The 21,764-nt window shown below is 44.1% G+C and overlaps 1 protein-coding gene across 25 annotated transcripts in view; it reads left to right on the forward strand.

The window, feature by feature from the left end:
* The window catches only part of LOC126101588 (mucin-3A-like), a 400,051-nt gene that overhangs the window by 221,538 nt on the left and 156,749 nt on the right, over positions 1 to 21,764 (forward strand). For 2 of the 25 annotated variants that reach the window (XM_049912260.1, XM_049912267.1), the window contains 4 exons: positions 15,048 to 15,188; positions 15,267 to 15,407; positions 15,486 to 15,698; positions 15,776 to 15,928. The exons of 1 other annotated variant lie outside the window; for it this stretch is intronic. In XM_049912260.1, coding sequence (XP_049768217.1) covers positions 15,048 to 15,188; positions 15,267 to 15,407; positions 15,486 to 15,698; positions 15,776 to 15,928 — 648 coding nt within the window. Of the gene's footprint in view, positions 1 to 14,171; positions 14,313 to 14,390; positions 14,532 to 14,609; positions 14,751 to 14,828; positions 14,970 to 15,047; positions 15,189 to 15,266; positions 15,408 to 15,485; positions 15,699 to 15,775; positions 15,929 to 21,764 lie in introns of all 25 variants that reach the window. 22 more of the 25 variants (XM_049912245.1, XM_049912250.1, XM_049912247.1 and 19 more) reach the window with 22 other exon arrangements.

The following is a 21,764-nucleotide window of genomic DNA, read 5'->3' on the forward strand; positions in this document are numbered from 1 at the left end:
TTCACCTTCCAATCTTGCTGCAACAAAGCGCACCTTTCTCTGCTCATCCCATAATTCAGGTAACACGCCCTTAAATTGATCTAGGAAATCTCTAGGATGCCATCTTCCATTTGGTTCGAAATTCTTAAAATTCCCTATATCAAGGAAGACCTCATCATTTTGTTGTATACCAATTAAGCTACCTTCGGAAATGCTTCCATCACGTAATAGTGATTTCACTTCGCTCTTCACCTGCTGACCGACCTGCTCCTTAGTCTTTCCTGTTTCACTGTTCACCTTTTCTATTCGCCGTGCATAAGCATCCTGGTTTAGCGCAACAGCTGATACACTGTGTTTACAGTGTTTCACTTCCTCATCCAGTTGTTCGAAATGCTCGTCGCAAACCTCAGCCTTTTTAGTAAGTTCCTCCTTCACCTCTTTGACATCCAATTCTACCCTTTCAAAACGTTTAGCATTGCCTACAACGTTCTCCTCAAACCGAACGGTAAGTTCATCTATCCTTTGACTCAGCCAGTTTCCTTAGAGCCTCATTAGTCTTGTCGATCTTTTTACTGATTCGTTCGTTTATCTGCTCCACTGATTGCTTGATATCTTCCTTTAATTGTTTGTTATTTTACAATAATAATTTCTGGTTGCCTAGTGATCGCCTGCCGGCCGCGGTGGTCTAGCGGTTCTAGGCGTGCAGTCCGGAACCACGCGACTGCTACGGTCGTAGGTTCGAATCCTGCCTCTGGCATGGATGTGTGTCATGTCCTTAGGTTAGTTAGGTTTAAGTAGTTCTAAGTTCTAGGGGACTGATGACTACAGATGTTAAGTCCCATAGTGCTCAGAACCATTTTAGTGATAGTCTAATATCGTCCTTTAATTGTTTGTTCTCATGCTCTACCGATCGTATAATATCTTCCTTTAATTGTTATTATCATGTAATAATGTTTTGAACAGTCGACGATAGACAGGTCAGACCTAAATCTACACTCATCTCGTTTTGGCGTCTCCATGATTGGTGGCGACACTGCATTTGGACTTCCCAACTCTGTTGATAAACTATTGTCCCCTATACCAGAATCCTTTGACATTTCTCTACTACGTGCTTTTGTTTTCGTCTCCACCTGATTACTTTCACCTAACAGGCCTGTTTTCACTTCCCTGTCTACTGCAGTTGCACCAACATAATTATTTGCCATATTGAACCGCCAATAATCACACAACGAGGAAATAAACAAATCACAATAACACTCGTAGCACAGACTTGACGGCAATAACCACAACCAAACTACGACGCCGTGTGCATTGAACGCTGTAATTCGCGATCAGAAGTACACATAACATACAAGATCACGTAACAGAAGAAAAAGAATGAAATATAAGCTAGAGTAAATACAGTTCTGCAGTTGTATTAACTGTTGTTAAAAATTAGGCAACTAATTAATCAGGGTCTGGCAGTGACATTTGCTTTAGTATATGACTGTCAAAGTAAGTAATGTCCCATACCTTAGTGATACAAAAGAATTTTAACTGTCACTGTTTGTAATTACGTAATTATAGAATGCAATCTGCACTGTCAGTTAATTACTCTCGTTGCTTCAGTTGCGTCAGATAACGTTGTGATGCGCGACTTACTTTGCGTTGTCTTCCGGCTCCGTGGTCGCGGCTGTTGCGTAGCGCCGACTCAATTGACGCCGTGCCGCTGTGAGCACTGCACCCTCTGTGCAAAGCGTGATTATGTTTGCAGAGTCGTTCCTAGGCGCCGCTCACGTTGTATACGGTGATGGCTGCCAAAATGTTTTCACTTTCGCACATAGGTACCGCTAGCGTCGTCATAAGTATGAAGTATGTTTACTTCGTACCAAAAGTTCTTTGCACTGTCACTAATCGGACGAGTGTATTTGCTGTGTCACCAAGTTCTTTGGCGTACACATCCTACAGCTCGCGTTATGTCACTCAACAATCCAAATTAACAGTGACTGTTTATACACAAACAGTTTAGTCTCCTAACTATACGCCACTACTTATCCTAAAATTGAAGGTCCTGAATGCACGTAGCCATTTAACACGTCCGGGGGTACTAATGCTCTCGTTTCTTGACCGTGTGCCCTGTCCACACCACGTGCCTGATACTCCCGCGGCGGTCATATTGTTCTGCTCCACACTGCTGCTGACTTGCCTGAAATTATGTATCTAAATATACAAACGCATTTAGGGGAGCCACTCAACATTAAACACAACACTCTCCTATGTCTGGTATGAACAACTATATTCTGAGACGATAACAAAATCGCAGGTTGCACTGTTTACATTCTAAGTCACAAGTTCTTGATGACTATCTGTCCACAATATCACTCGGACGAGCGTACGCCTAACCGACGCGACGCGGGTGATTGTTGATTATGCGGAAGCCGAATGATCGCACGAAAGTTCTTACGCTCGTCACGCATACACAGATTTTTTGTAACAGCCCTCCTTGACACTAGTAATAATATAACACTGTTCATAAAGTTAAATTTTCAGTTCTCACTTGTGCGAGCGTGCGCGTAACCGTCGTGGCGCGGATGATTGTTGCTGATGCGGAACGCGATGACCGAACGCACGTTCTCACGCTCACTGGCACCTAAATGCTCTTTTTTGTGGTAAATAGTATTACTGATTCACATTAGTTCATCTGGGAGACCGAACACGGCGTGGATGATTGATGCTGTAGGGGGTACGACACGCGACGAGCGGACACACAAGTACGTTATCGTCGGCACTGCTCATATTTAATTACTTCTTTGCCGCCCTTTTCACTGAATTCGCCTCCATATCTCATTACTTTACTGCAACAGCACTTGAATCAACACTTGAACCTCCGTAACAATGCCTTTTACATGTAGAGCTACTGACAGCACAGCATAACATCTCTGTGTCCCGTGCTCGAATCTGCAAACGCGCTGCCCGCAAAGATACTCCACAATCAAGTCAGCGATATGACAATACTCTTACAGAACCTACCGGTAACAAATCCAGCAGCCCACCTCTATTGTTTCGATGCCTTCATTTAATCTGACCTGGTGTGGATCCCAAACGCTCAAACAGTACTCAACAATGGGTCGCACTAGTGTCTTGTACGCAGCCTCCTTTTCAGGTGACACTTGCCTTATAATTCTCCTAATAAACCGAATTCGACCAGTCGCCTTCCCTACTCCAATCCTTACATGCTCATTCCATTTCATATTGCTTTGCAACGTTGCGCCTAAACATTTAACCGACCTGACTGTATGAAACAAAAAATTAATAATACTGTATTCGAACATTATGGGTTCGTTTTTCAAACTCATCTGCATTAATTTACATTTTTCTACATTTTGGGCTAGCTGTCATTCGTCACACCAACTAGAAATTTTGTCTCAGTAATCTTGCTTCCTCCAATAGTTACTCAAAGACGACACCTTCCCATACACGAAAGCATCAGCGGCAAACAATTGCAGACTGTTACTCACCTTGTCCTCCAAATCATTTACATGTGTAGACTATAACAGCTGCCCTATAACAGTTGCTTGATACACTCGTGACGATACCCTAGTTACTCACATACATGAAAACCTATTACGTGTGCTTGTAACTTTGTTAACAGCCGTTAGAGTGGCACCGTGTCAAATGCTTTTCGGAAATCTAGCAATATCGAATCTGCCTGTTGCCTTCATCCATGGTTTGCAGGTTCTCATGTGAGAAAAGGGCAAGCTGAGTTTAGCACGTGCGATATTTTCTAACACCGTGCTGATTTCTAGTTAGAAGCTTTCGCCTCTTAAGGAAATTTATTATGTTCGAACTAAGACTATGTTCAAAGATTCTACAGCAAACCGATGTTAGATATTGGTCTGTAATGTTGCGGGTCTGTTCTTTTGCCCTTCATATATACAGGAGTCACTTGGCTCTTTTTTCCAGTCGCTTGGGACTTTGCGCTGGGCGAGAGATAAAAGCAAGTTAAGTAAGGGGCCAACGCTGTAGAGCACTGTTTGTAAAAACGAACAGGGACTCTACCCAGGCCTGGCGAATTATTTTCTTTCAGTCTTTCAGCTCTTTCTCTACACCAGCGATCATCGTCACTGTGTCTTCCATACGGAAGTCTGAGCAATGGTCAAACGAGGGCTACAAAACTCAAACTGAACTTGGTCTGGGCAGAGTTATCGGCATAGTGAGTCGATGGCGGAGGCGCCTCTGATCACCGCATGCGATGAAACACGAGTTCATCGCTTCGAATCGGAAACAAAATGGCAGTCCACGGCTTGGCGCCACACAGCCTCTCCTCCGAAGTGAGCCGATTAAGTCATGGCGACGATCTTATGGGACTCTGAAGGTGTTACTCTGTTTTGTTCCGCCCTCATGGTACAGCGATCAACGAACAGGGACTCTACCCAGGAGAGTCCCTGTACTGTGCTACCCTCAGAAAACTGGAGATAAGACTTCAGCGTGTTCGTCGCCACGAAAATACACAGAAATTTCTCTTTCTCCATGGCGACGCTAGACATCACACAAGTTGTGCACCAGAGAGGAGCTCACAAAACTTCCTTCTAGTGTTCTTCCTCATCCATCTTACATCCCAGCTCTCACATCTTTCAACCCCGTCTGTTGGGCCAATGAAGGACGCACTCCACGGGAAGCATGGTTATGGGTAGGTTACTGATGCAGCCAGACGTCGACAAGTAGAGTCGTACCGTGTGGGCATGCAAGCCCTCCCATAAAGATGGCGTCAGGTCGCCGCATTGAACGGAGATTATGTTGGAAAATTGGGTTTTGAAGTCAAAAGAGTAGGGAATAATATGGTGTTGCAAAAGAATGGTTCAAATGGCTCTGAGCACTAACTCCTGAGGTCATCAGTCCCCTAGAACTTACAACTACTTAAACCTACCTAACCTAATGAAATGGTTCAAATGGCTCTGAGCACTATGGGACTTAACATCTGTGGTCATCAGTCCCCTAGAACTTAGAACTACTTAAACCTAACTAACCTAAGGACATCACACACATCCATGCCCGAGGCAGGATTCGAACCTGCGACCGTAGCGGTCGCGCGGTTCCAGACTGAAGCACCTAGAACCGCTCGGCCACACCGGCCGGCTATGTTCCATCAGAACCAATTTTCATTTCGTAGAATTCAGGTGACGGCAAACAAAACGTTTACATCTGAAATCCTCAGTTTGGAATATATAGATTGTCGCAATCGATCTGTGTTTTAAGAAAATAGCGGTGAGTTCAATAGAATTATATCAGTCACTGAAGGCAAATCCCAGAAGCGGCTGATTTCCTTCCCGAACCTGAGTTTGTCTCTAGTGCTCTTGTCGTCGACTGGCCGTTAAATCCTAATCTCCTTCCATGCATATGCTGTCCCCCCCCCCCCCTCCACTCCCCCCACCCCCCGTGTTCGGGGTGGGCAACACACTTGCTGAACTTTGCCTCGGAAATATACGACCTTCATTCCAGATTTCCCATTGCTCACTTCCGTTGTTGCTCTACCTTATTCAGAACGCCTCTGCGGCGTCTTTTCTAGCTCATTCGAATTGTTGTCAACAAATGAGGACTCAAAGGGCTGAACAGACGTCATGTAGAAATAAGTGTCCTACTGTTGCATCTTGTACGGTAATCCAGGAGTCATCCAAACTCATCTGGTGATTGTGAGAATGATGGAGTGTTTGCAGGATAGCGGTACACATCCCTCTTGCTCGAGAAGATCGTCGTTTCCTCCTACAAATACGTCCGATGTCAGGCTGGTTCTTACAGTTGTCTTTCTCCGTTTTGTGCCGGATTTGGTGTTTACTCGCAGCGACGGGTAGTTTCAATTCTTTTGTACTCGCCTTGCCGGTGTCCTTCAGTCAAGAGACAGTTATTTTGAGAAAACAGAAAGATATTTATCTGCGTAAATAGCTCCTGTAGTACCCAACAGTATTCAATGATGCAGAAAGTTTCATCAGTAAAAGAATTCACTTCTATTTAACATAGGGGGTATAGTAGATCCACTAATAATCCCTCCCGGCTAGCCGCGCGGTCTGATGCCCTGATTCCGGAGCAGGAAGGCGTGCCGGTCCCCGGCACGAATCCTCTCGGCGGATTAGTGTCGAGGTCCGGTGTGCCGGCCAGCCTCTGGATGGTTTTTAAGGCGGTTTCCCATCTTCCTCGGCGAATTGCGGGCTGGTTCCCCTTGTTCCGCCTCAGTTACACTACGTCGGCGGTTGTTGCGCGAACACTATCTCCACGTAGGCATACACCATAATTACTCTATCACGCAAACGTTCCGGGGAGGGGGGGGGGGGGGGGGGGGAACCACTGAGGGCTACGGCGGAGCGTTACCTCTCCGTCGTTTCTAGGTCCCCAGTTCAGTACGCATACACAGATCCAGTAATACATGTAGACATATTTCAAGATTACGGTAGTTTTACGCAGGGTGAATCACCTAAAACTTGCACCGCAAATATTGTGGAAATGGAAACAGCTACGATGTGCTCTTTTCACAGAATGGACAGGTACTCAGGGGCTCGCACTTTTAGCCAATAAACAGATTGTAATAATTCTTAGAAAGCTTATTTTTGTGCAGGCATACACCTTTTTAAATGTAACAGCCCGCATCTCGTGGTCGTGCGGTAGCGTTCTCGCTTTCCACGCCCGGGTTCCCGGGTTCGATTCCCGGCGGGGTCAGGGATTTTCTCTGCCTCGTGATGGCTGGGTGTTGTGTGATGTCCTTAGGTTAGTTAGGTTTAAGTAGTTCTAAGTTCTAGGGGACTGATGACCATAGATGTTAAGTCCCATAGTGCTCAGAGCCATTTGAACCATTTTTTAAATGTAACAATGCGTATTGACGGTAGCGAGCTCAAAATACGGTGAATTTGAATGTCAGTGGTGTTTGTTGCAGAATTCTATTGTAAGTCGTTTTCGAGATATCGTATTCTCAACCGATTCCACACTGACGATTGTTTTTGCCACTCAACTTGCGTAGCTGCTAGCTACGATGCTATTGTGTTTGCTTACAGTGTGCTTGTCTGTTCCCTGAGTCCGTTGCGACTTCTTAGTCTCTCGGCGTGTGACAGTCCAAGCAGTAAGTTGTGAGTGGACGATGGAATTCACGAAGGCAGAAGAAGCCGACATGTTCACGGTCTACAGAGGGTGCAGGAGGAACGCAGTTCGTTGCTGGGCAGTGTATGCGTCAACGTATCCAAATAGACGCGAATCATCTCGACAATTATTTATCAACTTCCTCAACCAGTTGCGTGAAAGCAATACCGTAACACATAAAAAGCGTAACAGAAGGGAACGAGTGACGACAGAAGAAGGGGTAATAAACGTTTTTTGCTGCTGTTGCAGTTAATCCGCACGGTAGCTACCGCGCAGTCGCACAAAGAAGTGGCAAGAGTCAGGCAAGTGCCCTACGCATTCCCCGTTGACACACGTTCCATCCACATCACATCTCTGATCATCAAGAACTGCATGCAAACGATTAGGAGAATCGTGTTAACTTCTGTACGTGAGCATAAAGACAGGATACACCAGAGGTATAATGTACTCTCCTGGAAATGGAAAAAAGAACACATTGACACCGGTGTGTCAGACCCACCATACTTGCTCCGGACACTGCGAGAGGGCTGTACAAGCAATGATCACACGCACGGCACAGCGGACACACCAGGAACCGCGGTGTTGGCCGTCGAATGGCGCTAGCTGCGCAGCATTTGTGCACCGCCGCCGTCAGTGTCAGCCAGTTTGCCGTGGCATACGGAGCTCCATCGCAGTCTTTAACACTGGTAGCATGCCGCGACAGCGTGGACGTGAACCGTATGTGCAGTTGACGGACTTTGAGCGAGGGCGTATAGTGGGCATGCGGGAGGCCGGGTGGACGTACCGCCGAATTGCTCAACACGTGGGGCGTGAGGTCTCCACAGTACATCGATGTTGTCGCCAGTGGTCGGCGGAAGGTGCACGTGCCCGTCGACCTGGGACCGGACCGCAGCGACGCACGGATGTACGCCAAGACCGTAGGATCCTACGCAGTGCCGTAGGGGACCGCACCGCCACTTCCCAGCAAATTAGGGACACTGTTGCTCCTGGGGTATCGGCGAGGACCATTCGCAACCGTCTCCACGAAGCTGGGCTACGGTCCCGCACACCGTTAGGCCGTCTTCCGCTCACGCCCCAACATCGTGCAGCCCGCCTCCAGTGGTGTCGCGACAGGCGTGAATGGAGGGACGAATGGAGACGTGTCGTCTTCAGCGATGAGAGTCGCTTCTGCCTTGGTGCCAATGATGGTTGTATGCGTGTTTGGCGCCGTGCAGGTGAGCGCCACAATCAGGACTGCATACGACCGAGGCACACAGGGCCAACACCCGGCATCATGGTGTGGGGAGCGATCTCCTACACTGGCCGTACACCACTGGTGATCGTCGAGGGGACACTGAATAGTGCACGGTACATCCACAAACCATCATCGAACCCATCGTTCTACCATTCCTAGACCGGCAAGGGAACTTGCTGTTCCAACAGGACAATGCACGTCCGCATGTATCCCGTGCCACCCAACGTGCTCTAGAAGGTGTAAGTCAACTACCCTGGCCAGCAAGATCTCCGGATCTGTCCCCCATTGAGCATGTTTGGGACTGGATGAAGCGTCGTCTCACGCGGTCTGCACGTCCAGCACGAACGCTGGTCCAACTGAGGCGCCAGGTGGAAATGGCATGGCAAGCCGTTCCACAGGACTACATCCAGCATCTCTACGATCGTCTCCATGGGAGAATAGCAGCCTGCATTGCTGCGAAAGGTGGATATACACTGTACTAGTGCCGACATTGTGCATGCTCTGTTGCCTGTGTCTATTTGCCTGTGGTTCTGTCAGTGTGATCATGTGATGTATCTGACCCCAGGAATGTGTCAAAGTTTCCCCTTCCTGGGATAATGAATTCACGGTGTTCTTATTTCAATTTCCAGGAGTGTATCTTGTTTAGTGATGAGAGGACGTTTGTCAATGGTGGTCAGGTAAACAGCCGAGAAATACACTGGTGGTCTCTTGACAATCCTCGTAGTCGGCGTCAGGTGGAACGTCACCATCCTTGGAGTATAAACGAGTAGTTTGGGTTAGTGAACCATCAGCTCATTCGCCCGTTCTTCGTAGACGGAACGCTGAACGCGCACAAATATCGCAGCCACATAACAGACCGTATTCCACGGAGACGTTCGTTTGTAAACTAGGAGGAACCTGTGGTACCAACATGATGGCTGTCCAGCACACAGTGCACCAAGTGCTACAGCTTGTCTTCACGAATTGTTTCCAAATCATTGGACTCCGCGCAAAGGATCTTAACCTCGGCCGGCCCATTCCCAGGACATTTTTGTCTGGGGAAAGCTGGGAGATGCTGTCTACAAGGACATACCAACTGCACCCGATGATATCCTACGACGTATTATTAAGCATGCTCGGACATCTGCGCCGAAATATTAGCACGACTGCGGCAGTCACTCTGTACCACACTGGAAGCGTGTGTTGGCGCTGCGGGTGGTCATTCTGAACACAGTCTGTGGTGGTCAGTTGTCTCGTTACTCGTCAGTACTACCACAGGTATTGTACAAGCCTTCCACAGTATGATACCTCGTAAATGACTCGCAATCCTGCAACAAACACCGACACTCTAATTTACCCTACTATTAGTTTCTTAATGTCCGTAGACAATGTTCCATTTAAAAAAGTGTATATTCGTACAAAAAAAACTTTTTCTAAGTATAATTACAGTCTGTTTATTGGCTAACAATGCGAGCCCCTGACTGGGAGACAAAAAAGATCTGGGCGTTTCAAAAACATTTTATTTTATTTTCTTCGTTTTAGTGAATATGGGGATTTTGCTTGTTTAAGAAAACGCTCTGCAAATCTGTCTCTCATTCCAAACAATGATTGTCCTCCTCTGCCTTGGTATGTAACCCATTCACTGTTCGCCACAGAACAGGAGGAAGCATCTCAGGGGTCTTTTGGTCGTGAACTGCGCCGTAAACTCAGGATCAGAGTTTTCCGTAAGGAAGTGTGAATATACAAGGCATCCCAAGAAAAACACGGACAAGCCTTACAGACAGGTTTCTCACACTCAAACAAGAAAAAAAAAGTCTACTGAACATGAACTCTAAAATGCACACTTTAAGAGCTATGAGCACTTGTTCATCTTCTATTCAATGAAAAAGATCTCTTCAACTGCAAGGACTTTGCTTTCCACATTTTTGTAAGGAGGTAGTATGGAGCAAACCAAGAAAAAAATCTAGTAAAAATAGTGTCTAAAATGCATACTTTCTGCTGAACAAGTGCTCGTAGCCTGTAAGGTACGCATTTTAGAGTTCCTGTTTACTAGACCTTTTCTCTTGTTTTGATTGCTACTATCTCCTCCAAAAACATGGAAAACAAGGAGATTAAGTAGAAGAGATGTATTTTATAGTATCGAAGATGAACAATTGCTCATAGCTCTTTAGGTATGCATTTTAGATCCCATGTTTACTCGACATTTTTGTCTTGTTTTGGTGTAAGAAACATGTCCCTAAAGCTTGTCGGTGTGTTTCCTTGTTTTTTTTGGTGGGGGGGGACACTATTTTTTTCGATCAGGAGCTGTTTCTCCAGATCATTGCCGGCATGACAGAACAAGAACAAATTGAACATGCATTCGAAGACGAAAAAAATAACCGTATCTCGTGTAGTTTCGTTACAAAGAAAGGCAGACAGAAGATGAGGATGTCCTGTTAATGAAGATGCTTAATTCAAGTGCACAGCAAAGGAAATTACGCGAGTGGCAAGAAGTAGAAGACGAACACAAAATGCTTTTATTGTCTGTACTGAACCCGCAAGTATTCTCAATACAACAGATGCGGGAGAATTATTTTAAGAAATAAGACGTGTAAGCAAATGAAACATTTGTAGTATAAAATTTGCGTTAATTATAAAGTGCTTTTGATGTAAAAACTGAAAAATCACTTCTATGTATACATTACAGTTACAACCAAAACTGTAAGAAAAGCACTGCAAACAACTACCTTAATGTAATAAATCATTTATTTCGCAGTCAGCAGTGAAGCAAAGAAAGAGCCACTTCCTTTTCCGCATTATCTTTAGAGCTGCCGGGGCATCCCAGCGCTCTAGGGCCCTTAACGCACGTGACAAGAATCCAGTTGCTTCGTTCAAGTTCCAGAACCAACTAGGAACAAACGTGCATGTCAGCTACACTGGTAAACAGACTAAATTTACAATAATACCCGAGTGTGCGACTAACTGTAGTTTGAATGGCTTTGAACCACGCACAGTGAACTCACTAGCGGCGCAAAAGTCGTACATCCCCAACATATTGTGGTATCTCGTAAAAGTCAACCTCGTGAGCACAGCGAACCCTATGTGGTCCTGAAGTTTATAAGTATTGCCACAACTGCAGGAGGAAGACGACCAGGGAGTTTGGTTCTTAAGTGTCTCTAAGCTTCCAACGAAGAGGAAGAGCAGTTTAGAGACAAACAAATGAAAAATTGCTGTCTGGATCGAAGAAAAGGACAAAAAAATAGAAAATAATATTTAGTAGTATGGTATTCTACCTTACGGCAGGTCTTGTCGTGGGTTAAGCCTCTTCCACTTTTGTCTCTCCATAGCCAGTCTCTTCATTTCTGAATATTTGTCTCCTTTTATATTGTCCAGCCTTTGATATCTTCTTTTTCCTCTTCCCCTTTTTCCCTCCACCATTCCTTTTATTCCTTCCTTCAATAAACAGTCCCTCCTCAAAGAATGTCCAGTCCAGTTCCGTTTTCTCGTTCTGATAACTTTCAGCACGTTTCTTTCTTCTCCAACTCTTCTTAACACTTCTTCATTCCTTAATCGGTCTTCCCATTTCACTTTTTCCATCCTTCATGTCCACATCTCTAGTGCCTCCAGTCGTCTTTCATCTTCCTTCCTCAATGTCCAGGTCTCCACACCATATAGTGCAACGCTCCAGATGTAACATTTGGCAAGTCGTTTCCTCAGATCTTTGTTTAGTGGTCCACAAAGTAATTTCTGTTTCCTTTTGAATCCTTCTTTGGCCATTGCAGTTCTTTTCCTAATTTCTGTTGAGCAATACATATTACCCATTGTTACACTTCCCAAGTAACTGAAGTTATTCACTTGCTCTATTTCCTCTCCCCCTATTTTCATACGGCATTTTCTCCCCTTTCCTCCAATTAGCATACTTTTCTTTTCTTCTTGTCAATCTTCATTCCATATTATTCTAATTTTGTGATTAGATCATCTAACATTTGTTCCATTTCTCTTGCACTCTCTGCCATCACAACCATGCCATCTGCAAATCTTACACACTCCACCCTCCGACCCCCTATGCAAGCTCCTCTCCTTCCATCAAAACTTTCACTAATAATTTCCTCCAGATACATATAAACTGAACAGTGTTGGTGATAAACAACAACCTTGTCTTACACCTCTTCCCAGTTCTATTTCTTCGCTCATCACACCTCCTATTCTTACTCTTGCCGTCTGTTTCAAATATAAATTTCTAATTAGCCGTCTATCCCGCCAGTCAACTCCATGTTTCCTTAGGATTTCCATCAGTTTGTTCCATCTGACACAGTCAAAAGTCTTTTCAGGATCAATGAACACAACATACACCTTCCTTGTGTTCTCCATGTACCTCTCCCCTATCATTCTCAGTAGCCAAATGGCATCTCTAGTTCACACTCCTTGCCTGAAACCAAATTGTTCATCCCCTATTACGCAATTTAGCTTCCGATATATCCTTCTATTGGCTGCATGCGATATCAGGCTCACTGTTCTATGTTCCTCACACTTTTTGCTGTTCTTTTTCTTTTCCATAGGTATTCAGAAGTCCTTTGGCCATTTTCCTGTCGTGTATATTTGATTTGCACAATTCAATCAACTCCCTTTTTCCCTTCTCTCTCTAATGACTTTAACTGTTCCGCAGGAATCTCATCAATTCACATTGCCTTTCCTTTTTCATCTCCTTCATAGATTCTTCAATCTCACCAATTAGTATCGCATTTCCTTTGTCATCATCTGCAACTTTATCTTCTTCTTCTATCCCAAGGTCTTCATCACGTCTGCTGTCTGACGACTCCTCAGTTAACAGGTTCTCCAACGGACTGTTCACAATGTCCAGTGACAGTGTGTCCGCCCACTTCCCCGAACACAGATCCAGCAACTGACTCCACTGATTGTCCAGAATGTCCAACTACGTGTTCAACCTGCCCATCGACTTGTCCTCACACAGGTTTGCCACATGACTCTATCAAATGTCCAGAAAGTCAAATGACATATAGCCCATGGTTATCAGCTTCTTATTTCATAGGTTCTACAACTGACTGTTCACTATGTCTGACGACAGAGTGTTCACTAGCTTCTACAACTGACTGTTCGCAATGTCTGACGACAGAGTGTCTGATAACTTCTACAACTGACTCTTCACAATGTCCAACATCAGGGTGTCCACTTACTTCTCCTAACACAGATTCACCAACTAATGCTACTGAATGTCCAGACTGTCCAGCTACATGTCCTACTAGACCACCGACTTGTACTGACAGAGGTTTGCCACGCCACACTACCGAATATCCAGAACATCCAGTGACATGTAGCCCATGCTCATCAGCTCCTTATTTCACAGGTTCTCCAACTGACTGCTCACAATGTCCGACGACAGAGTGCCCATTAACTACTACAGCAGACTACCCACAATTTCCGACGACAGAGTGTCCGCTAACTTCTCCTAACACTGGGTCACCAACTGAGTGTACTGACTGTCCAGAATGTCCAATTACATGTCCAACCAGCCCATCGACTTATCCTGACACAGGTTTGCCAGCTGACTCTACTGAATGTCGAGAATGCCCAGTGACATGTAGCCCATGCTCATCATCAACTTATTTCACAGGTTCTACTACTGACTGTTCACAATGTATGACGACAGAGTGTCCAGTAACTTCTACAACTGACTGTTCACAATGTCCAACGACAGAGTGTCCGCTAACTTCTCCTAACACAGGTTCACCAGCTAACTGTACTGAATGTCCAGAATGTCCAACTACATGCCCATCCATCTCAACGACTTGGCCTGACACAGTTTTGCCATCTGACTCTATTGTATGTCCAGAACGACCAATGACAAGTAGACCATGCTCATCATCCCCTTATTTCACAGGTTCTACAACTGACTGTTCACAATGTCCGACGACAGAGTGTCCGCCAACTTCTCCTAATACAGGATCACCATCTGAGTGTACTGAATGTCCAGAATGTCCAACTATATGTCCAACCTGCCCATCGACTTGTCCTGACACAGGTTTGCCATCTGACTCTATTGCATGTCCAGAACGACCAATGAAATGTACCCCTTGCTCATCATCCCCTTATTTCACAGGTTCTACAACTGACTGCTCACAATGTCCGACGACAGAATGTCCGCCAACTTCTCCTAACACAGGTTTACCAACTGACGCTACTGAATGTCCAGAATGTCCAACTATATGTCCAACCTGCCCATCGACTTGTCCTGACACAGGTTTGCCATCTGACTCTATTGCATGTCCAGAACTACCAATGAAATGTACCCCTTGCTCATCATCCCCTTATTTCACAGGTTCTACAACTGACTGCTCACAATGTCCGACGACAGAATGTCCGCCAACTTCTCCTAACACAGGTTTACCAACTGACGCTACTGAATGTCCAGAATGTCCAACTATATGTCCAACCTGCCCATCGACTTGTCCTGACACAGGTTTGCCATCTGACTCTATTGCATGTCCAGAACGACCAATGACATGTAGACCATGCTCATCATCCCCTTATTTCACAGGTTCTACAACTGACTGCTCACAATGTCCGACGACAGAATGTCCGCCAACTTCTCCTAATACAGGATCACCATCTGAGTGTACTGAATGTCCAGAATGTCCAACTATATGTCCAACCTGCCCATCGACTTGTCCTGACACAGGTTTGCCATCTGACTCTATTACATGTCCAGAACGACTAATGAAATGTACCCCTTGCTCATCATCCCCTTATTTCACAGGTTCTACAACTGACTGCTCACAATGTCCGACGACAGTATGTCCGCCAACTTCTCCTAACACAGGTTTACCAACTGACGCTACTGAATGTCCAGAATGTCCAACTACATGTCCATCCATCTCAACGACTTGTCCTGACACAGGTTTGCCATCTGACTCTATTGCATGTCTAGAACGACCAATGAAATGTACCCCTTGCTCATCATCCCCTTATTTCACAGGTTCTACAACTGACTGTTCACAATGTCCAACGACAGAATGTCCGCCAACTTCTCCTAACACAGGTTCACCAACTGACGCTACTGAATGTCCAGAATGTCCAACTACATGTCCATCCATCTCAACGACTTGGCCTGACACAGGTTTGCCATCTGACTCTATTGTATGTCCAGAACGACCAATGACATGTAGACCATGCTCATCATCTCCTTATTTCACAGGTTCTACAACTGACTGTTCACAATGTCCAGCGACAGAGTGTCCGCCAACTTCTCCTAACACATGTTCACCATCTAACGCTACTGAATGTCCAGAATGTCCAACGACAGAGTGTCCGCCAACTTCTCCTGACACAGGTTCATCAACTGACGCTACTGAATGCCCAGAATGTCCAACTACATGTCCATCCATCTCAACGACTGGGTCTGACACAGGTTTGTCATCTGTTTCTGTTGTGTGTCCAGAAAGACCAAGACGTGTAGACCATGCTCATCATCTCCTTATTTCACAGGTTCTACAACTGACTGTTCACAATGTCCGACGACAGAGTGTCCGCCAACTTCTCCTAATACAGGATCTGACAGTAGTGAATGCCCACAATGTCCAACGACATGTACAACATGCGAGCCTTGTACCACTGCAGAGCCAACTTCTACCACACCAGGTAAGGTAGCTGAAAACAGTTTGGGTACTCTCTCTGACAAGTGAATATGCATGCAACTGACAATTTGCAGGTCGCAAAGCAAAGACTGTGTTGACATTCCACTGAAAGCCTGGTACAAAGTATTGTTCATGACTGCTTCAATAACTGAAAACTTGACCTTACTACAAAAGAAATTTTGCAATACTTCTTCTTAGTTGTGTGATTTCATTGTTACTACTACATTCATCGTAAATTATTGAAGTAGAAATCTGAATTAGTCTAAATAATGAAACAGAAATCTATGTTACCTAAAAAAATCATTAAAACATTTATATAGCCTAATTATGGATATTTACCCGTTGTTCAAAAACACAAAACATCTCACTTCTTTTGATAATATTGGATGCGTATCTCAGGCAAACCAGGACAAAGTTATGATTCGGCAATAGTACACAATATTATTCTGAAATATAGGCTATGGCCAGATCGCTTGTAAATCTTTTTATTGTTTACCAGTTTCGACCCATCTGTGCTGTCATCATCAGATCTGAAAGTTTAATAAACGAAAATTCTATGTCAGGGTGGCTAATAATGGCATGATCTGACTTAAATTTTTTTTTTACATTACTGAACTATTAGAACATACCTTGTAGTGCAGTAAAGAAGTTCATGATCTTTGCGCAGATGGATGTTACATAGTGATGTAGCAACGTTCTACAGCAAAAGGAAGCAAGGTACATCAGTATGTCAAACATAAAATACCACAAATGGAAAATATACATCATGTCGTGCTGGTGTTCTAGCGCACTCGTTCAGTTAACACTACAATGGCGACCGAGATAGTTCGATATTAGTACAGATAAGTCCGTATACAGCCGCTTACATTACTCGACAATCGACTTGTACTCGAATACATGTCGAACTACATGTTCCACAATATAGATTCTTTGTTCACTCCGATCTCATTAAAGTTACCTCTGACAGAATTGCACCGAATTATTTTGACTCTGTCGAGAAGCTCTTGAGTGGACATGTTCTTTTGTAGACTCCAAGCACTGCATCATTTGCATGTATTATTTCTATTTTATTTTACTCATAGTGAATGTATTTACATAACTGTTTTAATTCTTCAGTGTGGTATGTCCGTGTACTGTGATGTGTCTGCTGCTGGGTCTACATTGAACTAAATCTCGAGTACTGTAATAAGCATAAACATTGAGCACCACATCATTTGCACACAGGTCTTCTCAGTCCTGTATCAGGAAGTTCTTACATAAGCAATATTGAAATTTTTTACCATATCAGGTATGATTTCTGGATTACCTTGTGCCTATTTAAACTAAAACCTGAATATGTAAAGGTTTTGTTTAAATTACCGCTACCAGTCACAAACTTTGTCAACTTTTGTATTACTTATTTATTTAGCGACATGTTTCGAGGGAATACCTTATCTTCAGACTAAATGGCATTACAAAAAGAACTTTACAATAAGGCCCTACAAATGTTACATAGTCTATTCGTAAATGCTGTGTTCATCCTGTGGGAAGAGGCGACGTCACTGTGGAACTGATGTTTGCACGAAAATGTTTTGTAACGGTCATTCACTTTGTTCTTCTGGTGTGGCAGTCTCGTTGTGATGCATTGAGGTATTTCCATTTCTGTGGCTCTCTTGGCTTTCTTGGTCACTGTTCATAAATTGTCACTACCAAAGCAGTAACTTGAAAACACGATCACAAACAGTTCTGTAGTGCAGTGGACAAGATGGCGGTCGAAATACAGCTGGGTTCGATTTGACTATCGATTTGTCGATCTATGTGGTGTCAGATGTTTACATAAATATTTATTTTAATGAATAGTTTATATCATGATGTGTTCAATAATATTGTAACAGGTGCTCAATCTCTAATGTATTTCGTCAACCAACACCTGTAATACGATATCAAGACATGCAGAAGACATGTAAACATCTGACAGCACATAGATCGACAAACCGACAGTCAAATCGAACCCAGCTGTATTTCGACCGCCATCTTGCCCACTGCACTACAGAACTGTTTGTGATCGTGTTTCCAAGTTACTGCTACACTAGTGACAATTTGTGAACAGTGACCAAGAAAGCCAAGAGCGCCACGGTAATGGAAACACCGCAGTGCATCACAACGAGACTGCCACGCCAGAAGAACAAAGTGAGCGTCCGTTAAAAAACATTTTCGTGCAAACATCAGTCCTGCTCCGAAAGCGACATCGCCTCTTACTAAGTTTTCTCTTCTTCCACAGGAAGAACACAGCATTTACGAAAAGACTATATAACATCAGTATAACCTTATTGTAAAGTTCTTTTTGTAATGCCATTTAGTCTGAAGATAAGGTATTCCCTCGAAACATGTCGCTAAATAAATAATACAAAAGTTGACAAAGTTTGTGACTGGTAGCGGTAATTTAAAAAAAAAACTTTACATATTTCTTGAGACAGTCACAGTCGAAAAATAGTTAAAATGACTTCAAATTCTCTAAAACTTGAATACTACAACAGATACAAACCTTGAGCTCCGTATGATATCTACACCTCAGACTCCACAACACATATCAATGTGTTTGTGAGTGAGCATGTAGTATACAAGAAATTACGATGATCCCTTTTTGTAAGCCTTACACATCCCCTTATGTAGACTTTGACAACTGCAACATTTGTATGTAGGATTTTAAAAATTTATTTTTTGTCATGTATTATAAAGTAATAATGTAAACCTTGTAATTCATTATTATAGCACGTTTGACTTCTTTATATGTGTTCACTTGCTATCATGCTGGCAAACACTGCATCATTCGCATATAGGACCCTCATAGTTCATTTATAGATCATTAACGAACATTTGCATTACAGTACTATTTCATGTCTGACTTCTTAATTTATCTACAGTTGGGCCTGTTATTAACTAACCCTCGGGTACTGTAACGAACACAAACCTCGAGAACAAAATCATACTTTAAGTTAGAGTTCTGTGACATTTTTATTAGTCTTTTATTGAATGTGAACATGTAAAGTAGACGAATGCAGCATCATTGCTGTCATGTCAACCTATTGGTTGTGCATCGCATTATTCTGAGTTTATTTGTTAAATAGCACCCTTGTGCATAGACCTTGAGCATCACATCAGTTGCCTATATGGTTTTTTTGTAGTTTATTTTGTGTGGTGTGATGATTACTTTTATCTAAACCTAACAGTCTGTCATAGAATGATTATGTAAGAAGAGTCGTGTTCACTGCAGTATCGTACACACACATCTGGGAACAAAAATTAGTACACCTTAAAAGACAACGTCAATCTGATACGATGACGGTATAATGCCACTTGGGGGGATAGCGGATGTACTGGTAGTGGCTTCAGCGTCGTCCACCAACAGATAGTGTAGCGGCATAGCTACAAGAGCGCCATATGTGTCTACCCTTCAATGGGGAAAGCTCACAGCCAAAAGGCTCCGTGTGGTGCAGACGTGTGGAGCAAGCAGGCAACAATGCCGCAGAGACACACTCGGGCCTTCTACAGCCAACTGAGCGAGTCTCAAAGCGGTTGCCAGACTGTGGCCTTCCGAGTCGTGAGATGGTCCTTTCGGAGAACTGCCACGCAAGTTCGACGGGCTGTGTCAATTGTGCAACGATGTGGGTGTTACTGGTCATGTGAACATCGTCACACCCGTAGACGAGGTTCAGGACGTCCACACAGAATCGTCGGACAGTAAGGAGAGCAGCTGCAGATTGTACAGCTACCACAGCGCAGATAAGAGGGCTTGTAAGCCCAGATGCGCCAACACGAGCTGTTGCGAGCCGGTTGGTAGCAGTGGGACTGCAGGCATGCACGACTCTAGCCCACCTGCCATTCGCGCCGCCACATCGTCGACGTGCGCGGCTCTTCCGGTGACGTCACAGGATCACTTGGAGATGGCGTGCGTGGTCTTCAGCGACAAAAGCAGACACAGCCTGTGCGTACGAAGCAGAACTGGCGAGCGCTGTCTCCCAGAGTGCGTTCGTCCAACACACACTGGCCTGCCCCAGGCCTTATGGCCCGCGGCGCGATGAACGGCAACTCTCGTTCACTTTTGGTGTTTCTGGAGGAGACGCTAACCAGCACTCTGTGCCTGCAAAATGTTGGCAGACTCGTTCTTTTGCCATTCTTGCAACAGGACGGTGGTGTGTTGTTCCATCAGGATAACGCTCGCCCACACTCTGCCTGTGAAAGTCAGCGTACTCTGCAAGACGTGCAGTAACTCCCCTGTCCAGCACGATCTCCGAACTTATTCCCAATGGAGCACTTGTGGGATATGATGGGACGGGAAGTGACTCGCACATCTCGTCACCTGACAATGTGAACAGGTGTGAGATGACGTATCCCAGGACAGTATTCGCCATCTGCACGTTCGACTGGACGCCACACTCGGGGCCTTCATTGCCGCCTGTGGAAGCCACATCAGGTACTAACAATAAATCCTGAGTTCGCTGGAAACCTTTAAAAGAGTGTACCATCTTTTTCCGTCAGTGTATATTTCACAGACTTTGGTTGCGCATATAATCTTAAGTAAAGTTCAGGCACCATATCGAGTTATGCCACAAGCTCCACAATACCTTCTATTCAGTTCGTTGTGTTGGTGCACTAACCGCTTACCAATATTCCTTAAATAGACATGTCGTACGTAGACCTCGAGCACTGCAGCATTTACACACATAAGTTTTGTAGTTTATTTTGTGTGGCATGATTTCTTTTGTGTAAACCTAAAGTTTGTCGTGAAATTTTTATGTAAAAACTGACGTATTCATTGCCATATAGTGCACATATTTCATGGTTTTTGGTTATGGATGTAACGTTGAGTAGGCATCAGGCACTATATCTAATTTATACCACGAGCTCCTCAGTATCTCGTATTCATCCCGATCCACTGACTGTGGTCTATATTGTTTTGTACGCAGTTACCACGTTATCTTTTTCCGTAAGCTCCTTTCGATACATATACTGTGTGTAGATAAATAACCTGAGCTATATTTTTATCGGAACTTTACATGGTGATCTATTTCTGTCAATTGCTGTCGAAGCATATACGCCGGCCGCGGTGGTCTCGCGGTTCTAGGCGCACAGTCCGGAACCGCCCGACTGCTACGGTCGCAGGTTCGAATCCTGCCTCGGGCATGGATGTGTGTGATGTCCTTAGGTTAGGTTTAAGTAGTTCTAACTTCTAGGGGACTTATGACCTAAGATGTTGAGTCCCATAGTGCTCAGAGCCATTTGAACCATTTGAAGCATATACTGTGCATAGATAAATAATCTGAACTATATTTTTATTGTAAAGTTATACTTTTCAAAAATGACACTGTATATTTTCAAAATACAATTTATCGTAAAATTGTATTTTTATAATTTTTACCTAATCTGTCGAAAATAATTTTAATGAGATTGAAGAGAAGAAACAATTTGTGCTATAGCACAGGTAATTTATGAGAGTACATATCGATTGTCCAGTACAGCAATGTAAAGAACTGTCTACAAACTTATCTGTACAAATACCGTTCTAGCTCAGTCACCATTGTGATGTTAAGTAAAGGGTTGCGCTAGTGCATCAGCACAACATGATGTATGTTTTACATTTGTGGTATTTTTTGTTTGACAAGCTGATGTTGCCGGCTACCTTTTATTGTTAAACAACGCAACATCACTACGTGACTTGCAAGTTTGTAAAAATGTGAAATTTCCTTAATGTGTTACAAGGTACCTTCTAATGCTTCAGTAATGAGTACAGTGTTCAAATGAGACCATATATGAAGTTTCCACCTTGACTTGGAGTACTTATTTATTTAACTTTCTGATCC

The sequence above is a fragment of the Schistocerca cancellata genome, chromosome 9, assembly GCF_023864275.1.
Source record: "Schistocerca cancellata isolate TAMUIC-IGC-003103 chromosome 9, iqSchCanc2.1, whole genome shotgun sequence".
Classification (NCBI taxonomy): Eukaryota; Metazoa; Arthropoda; class Insecta; order Orthoptera; family Acrididae; genus Schistocerca; species Schistocerca cancellata.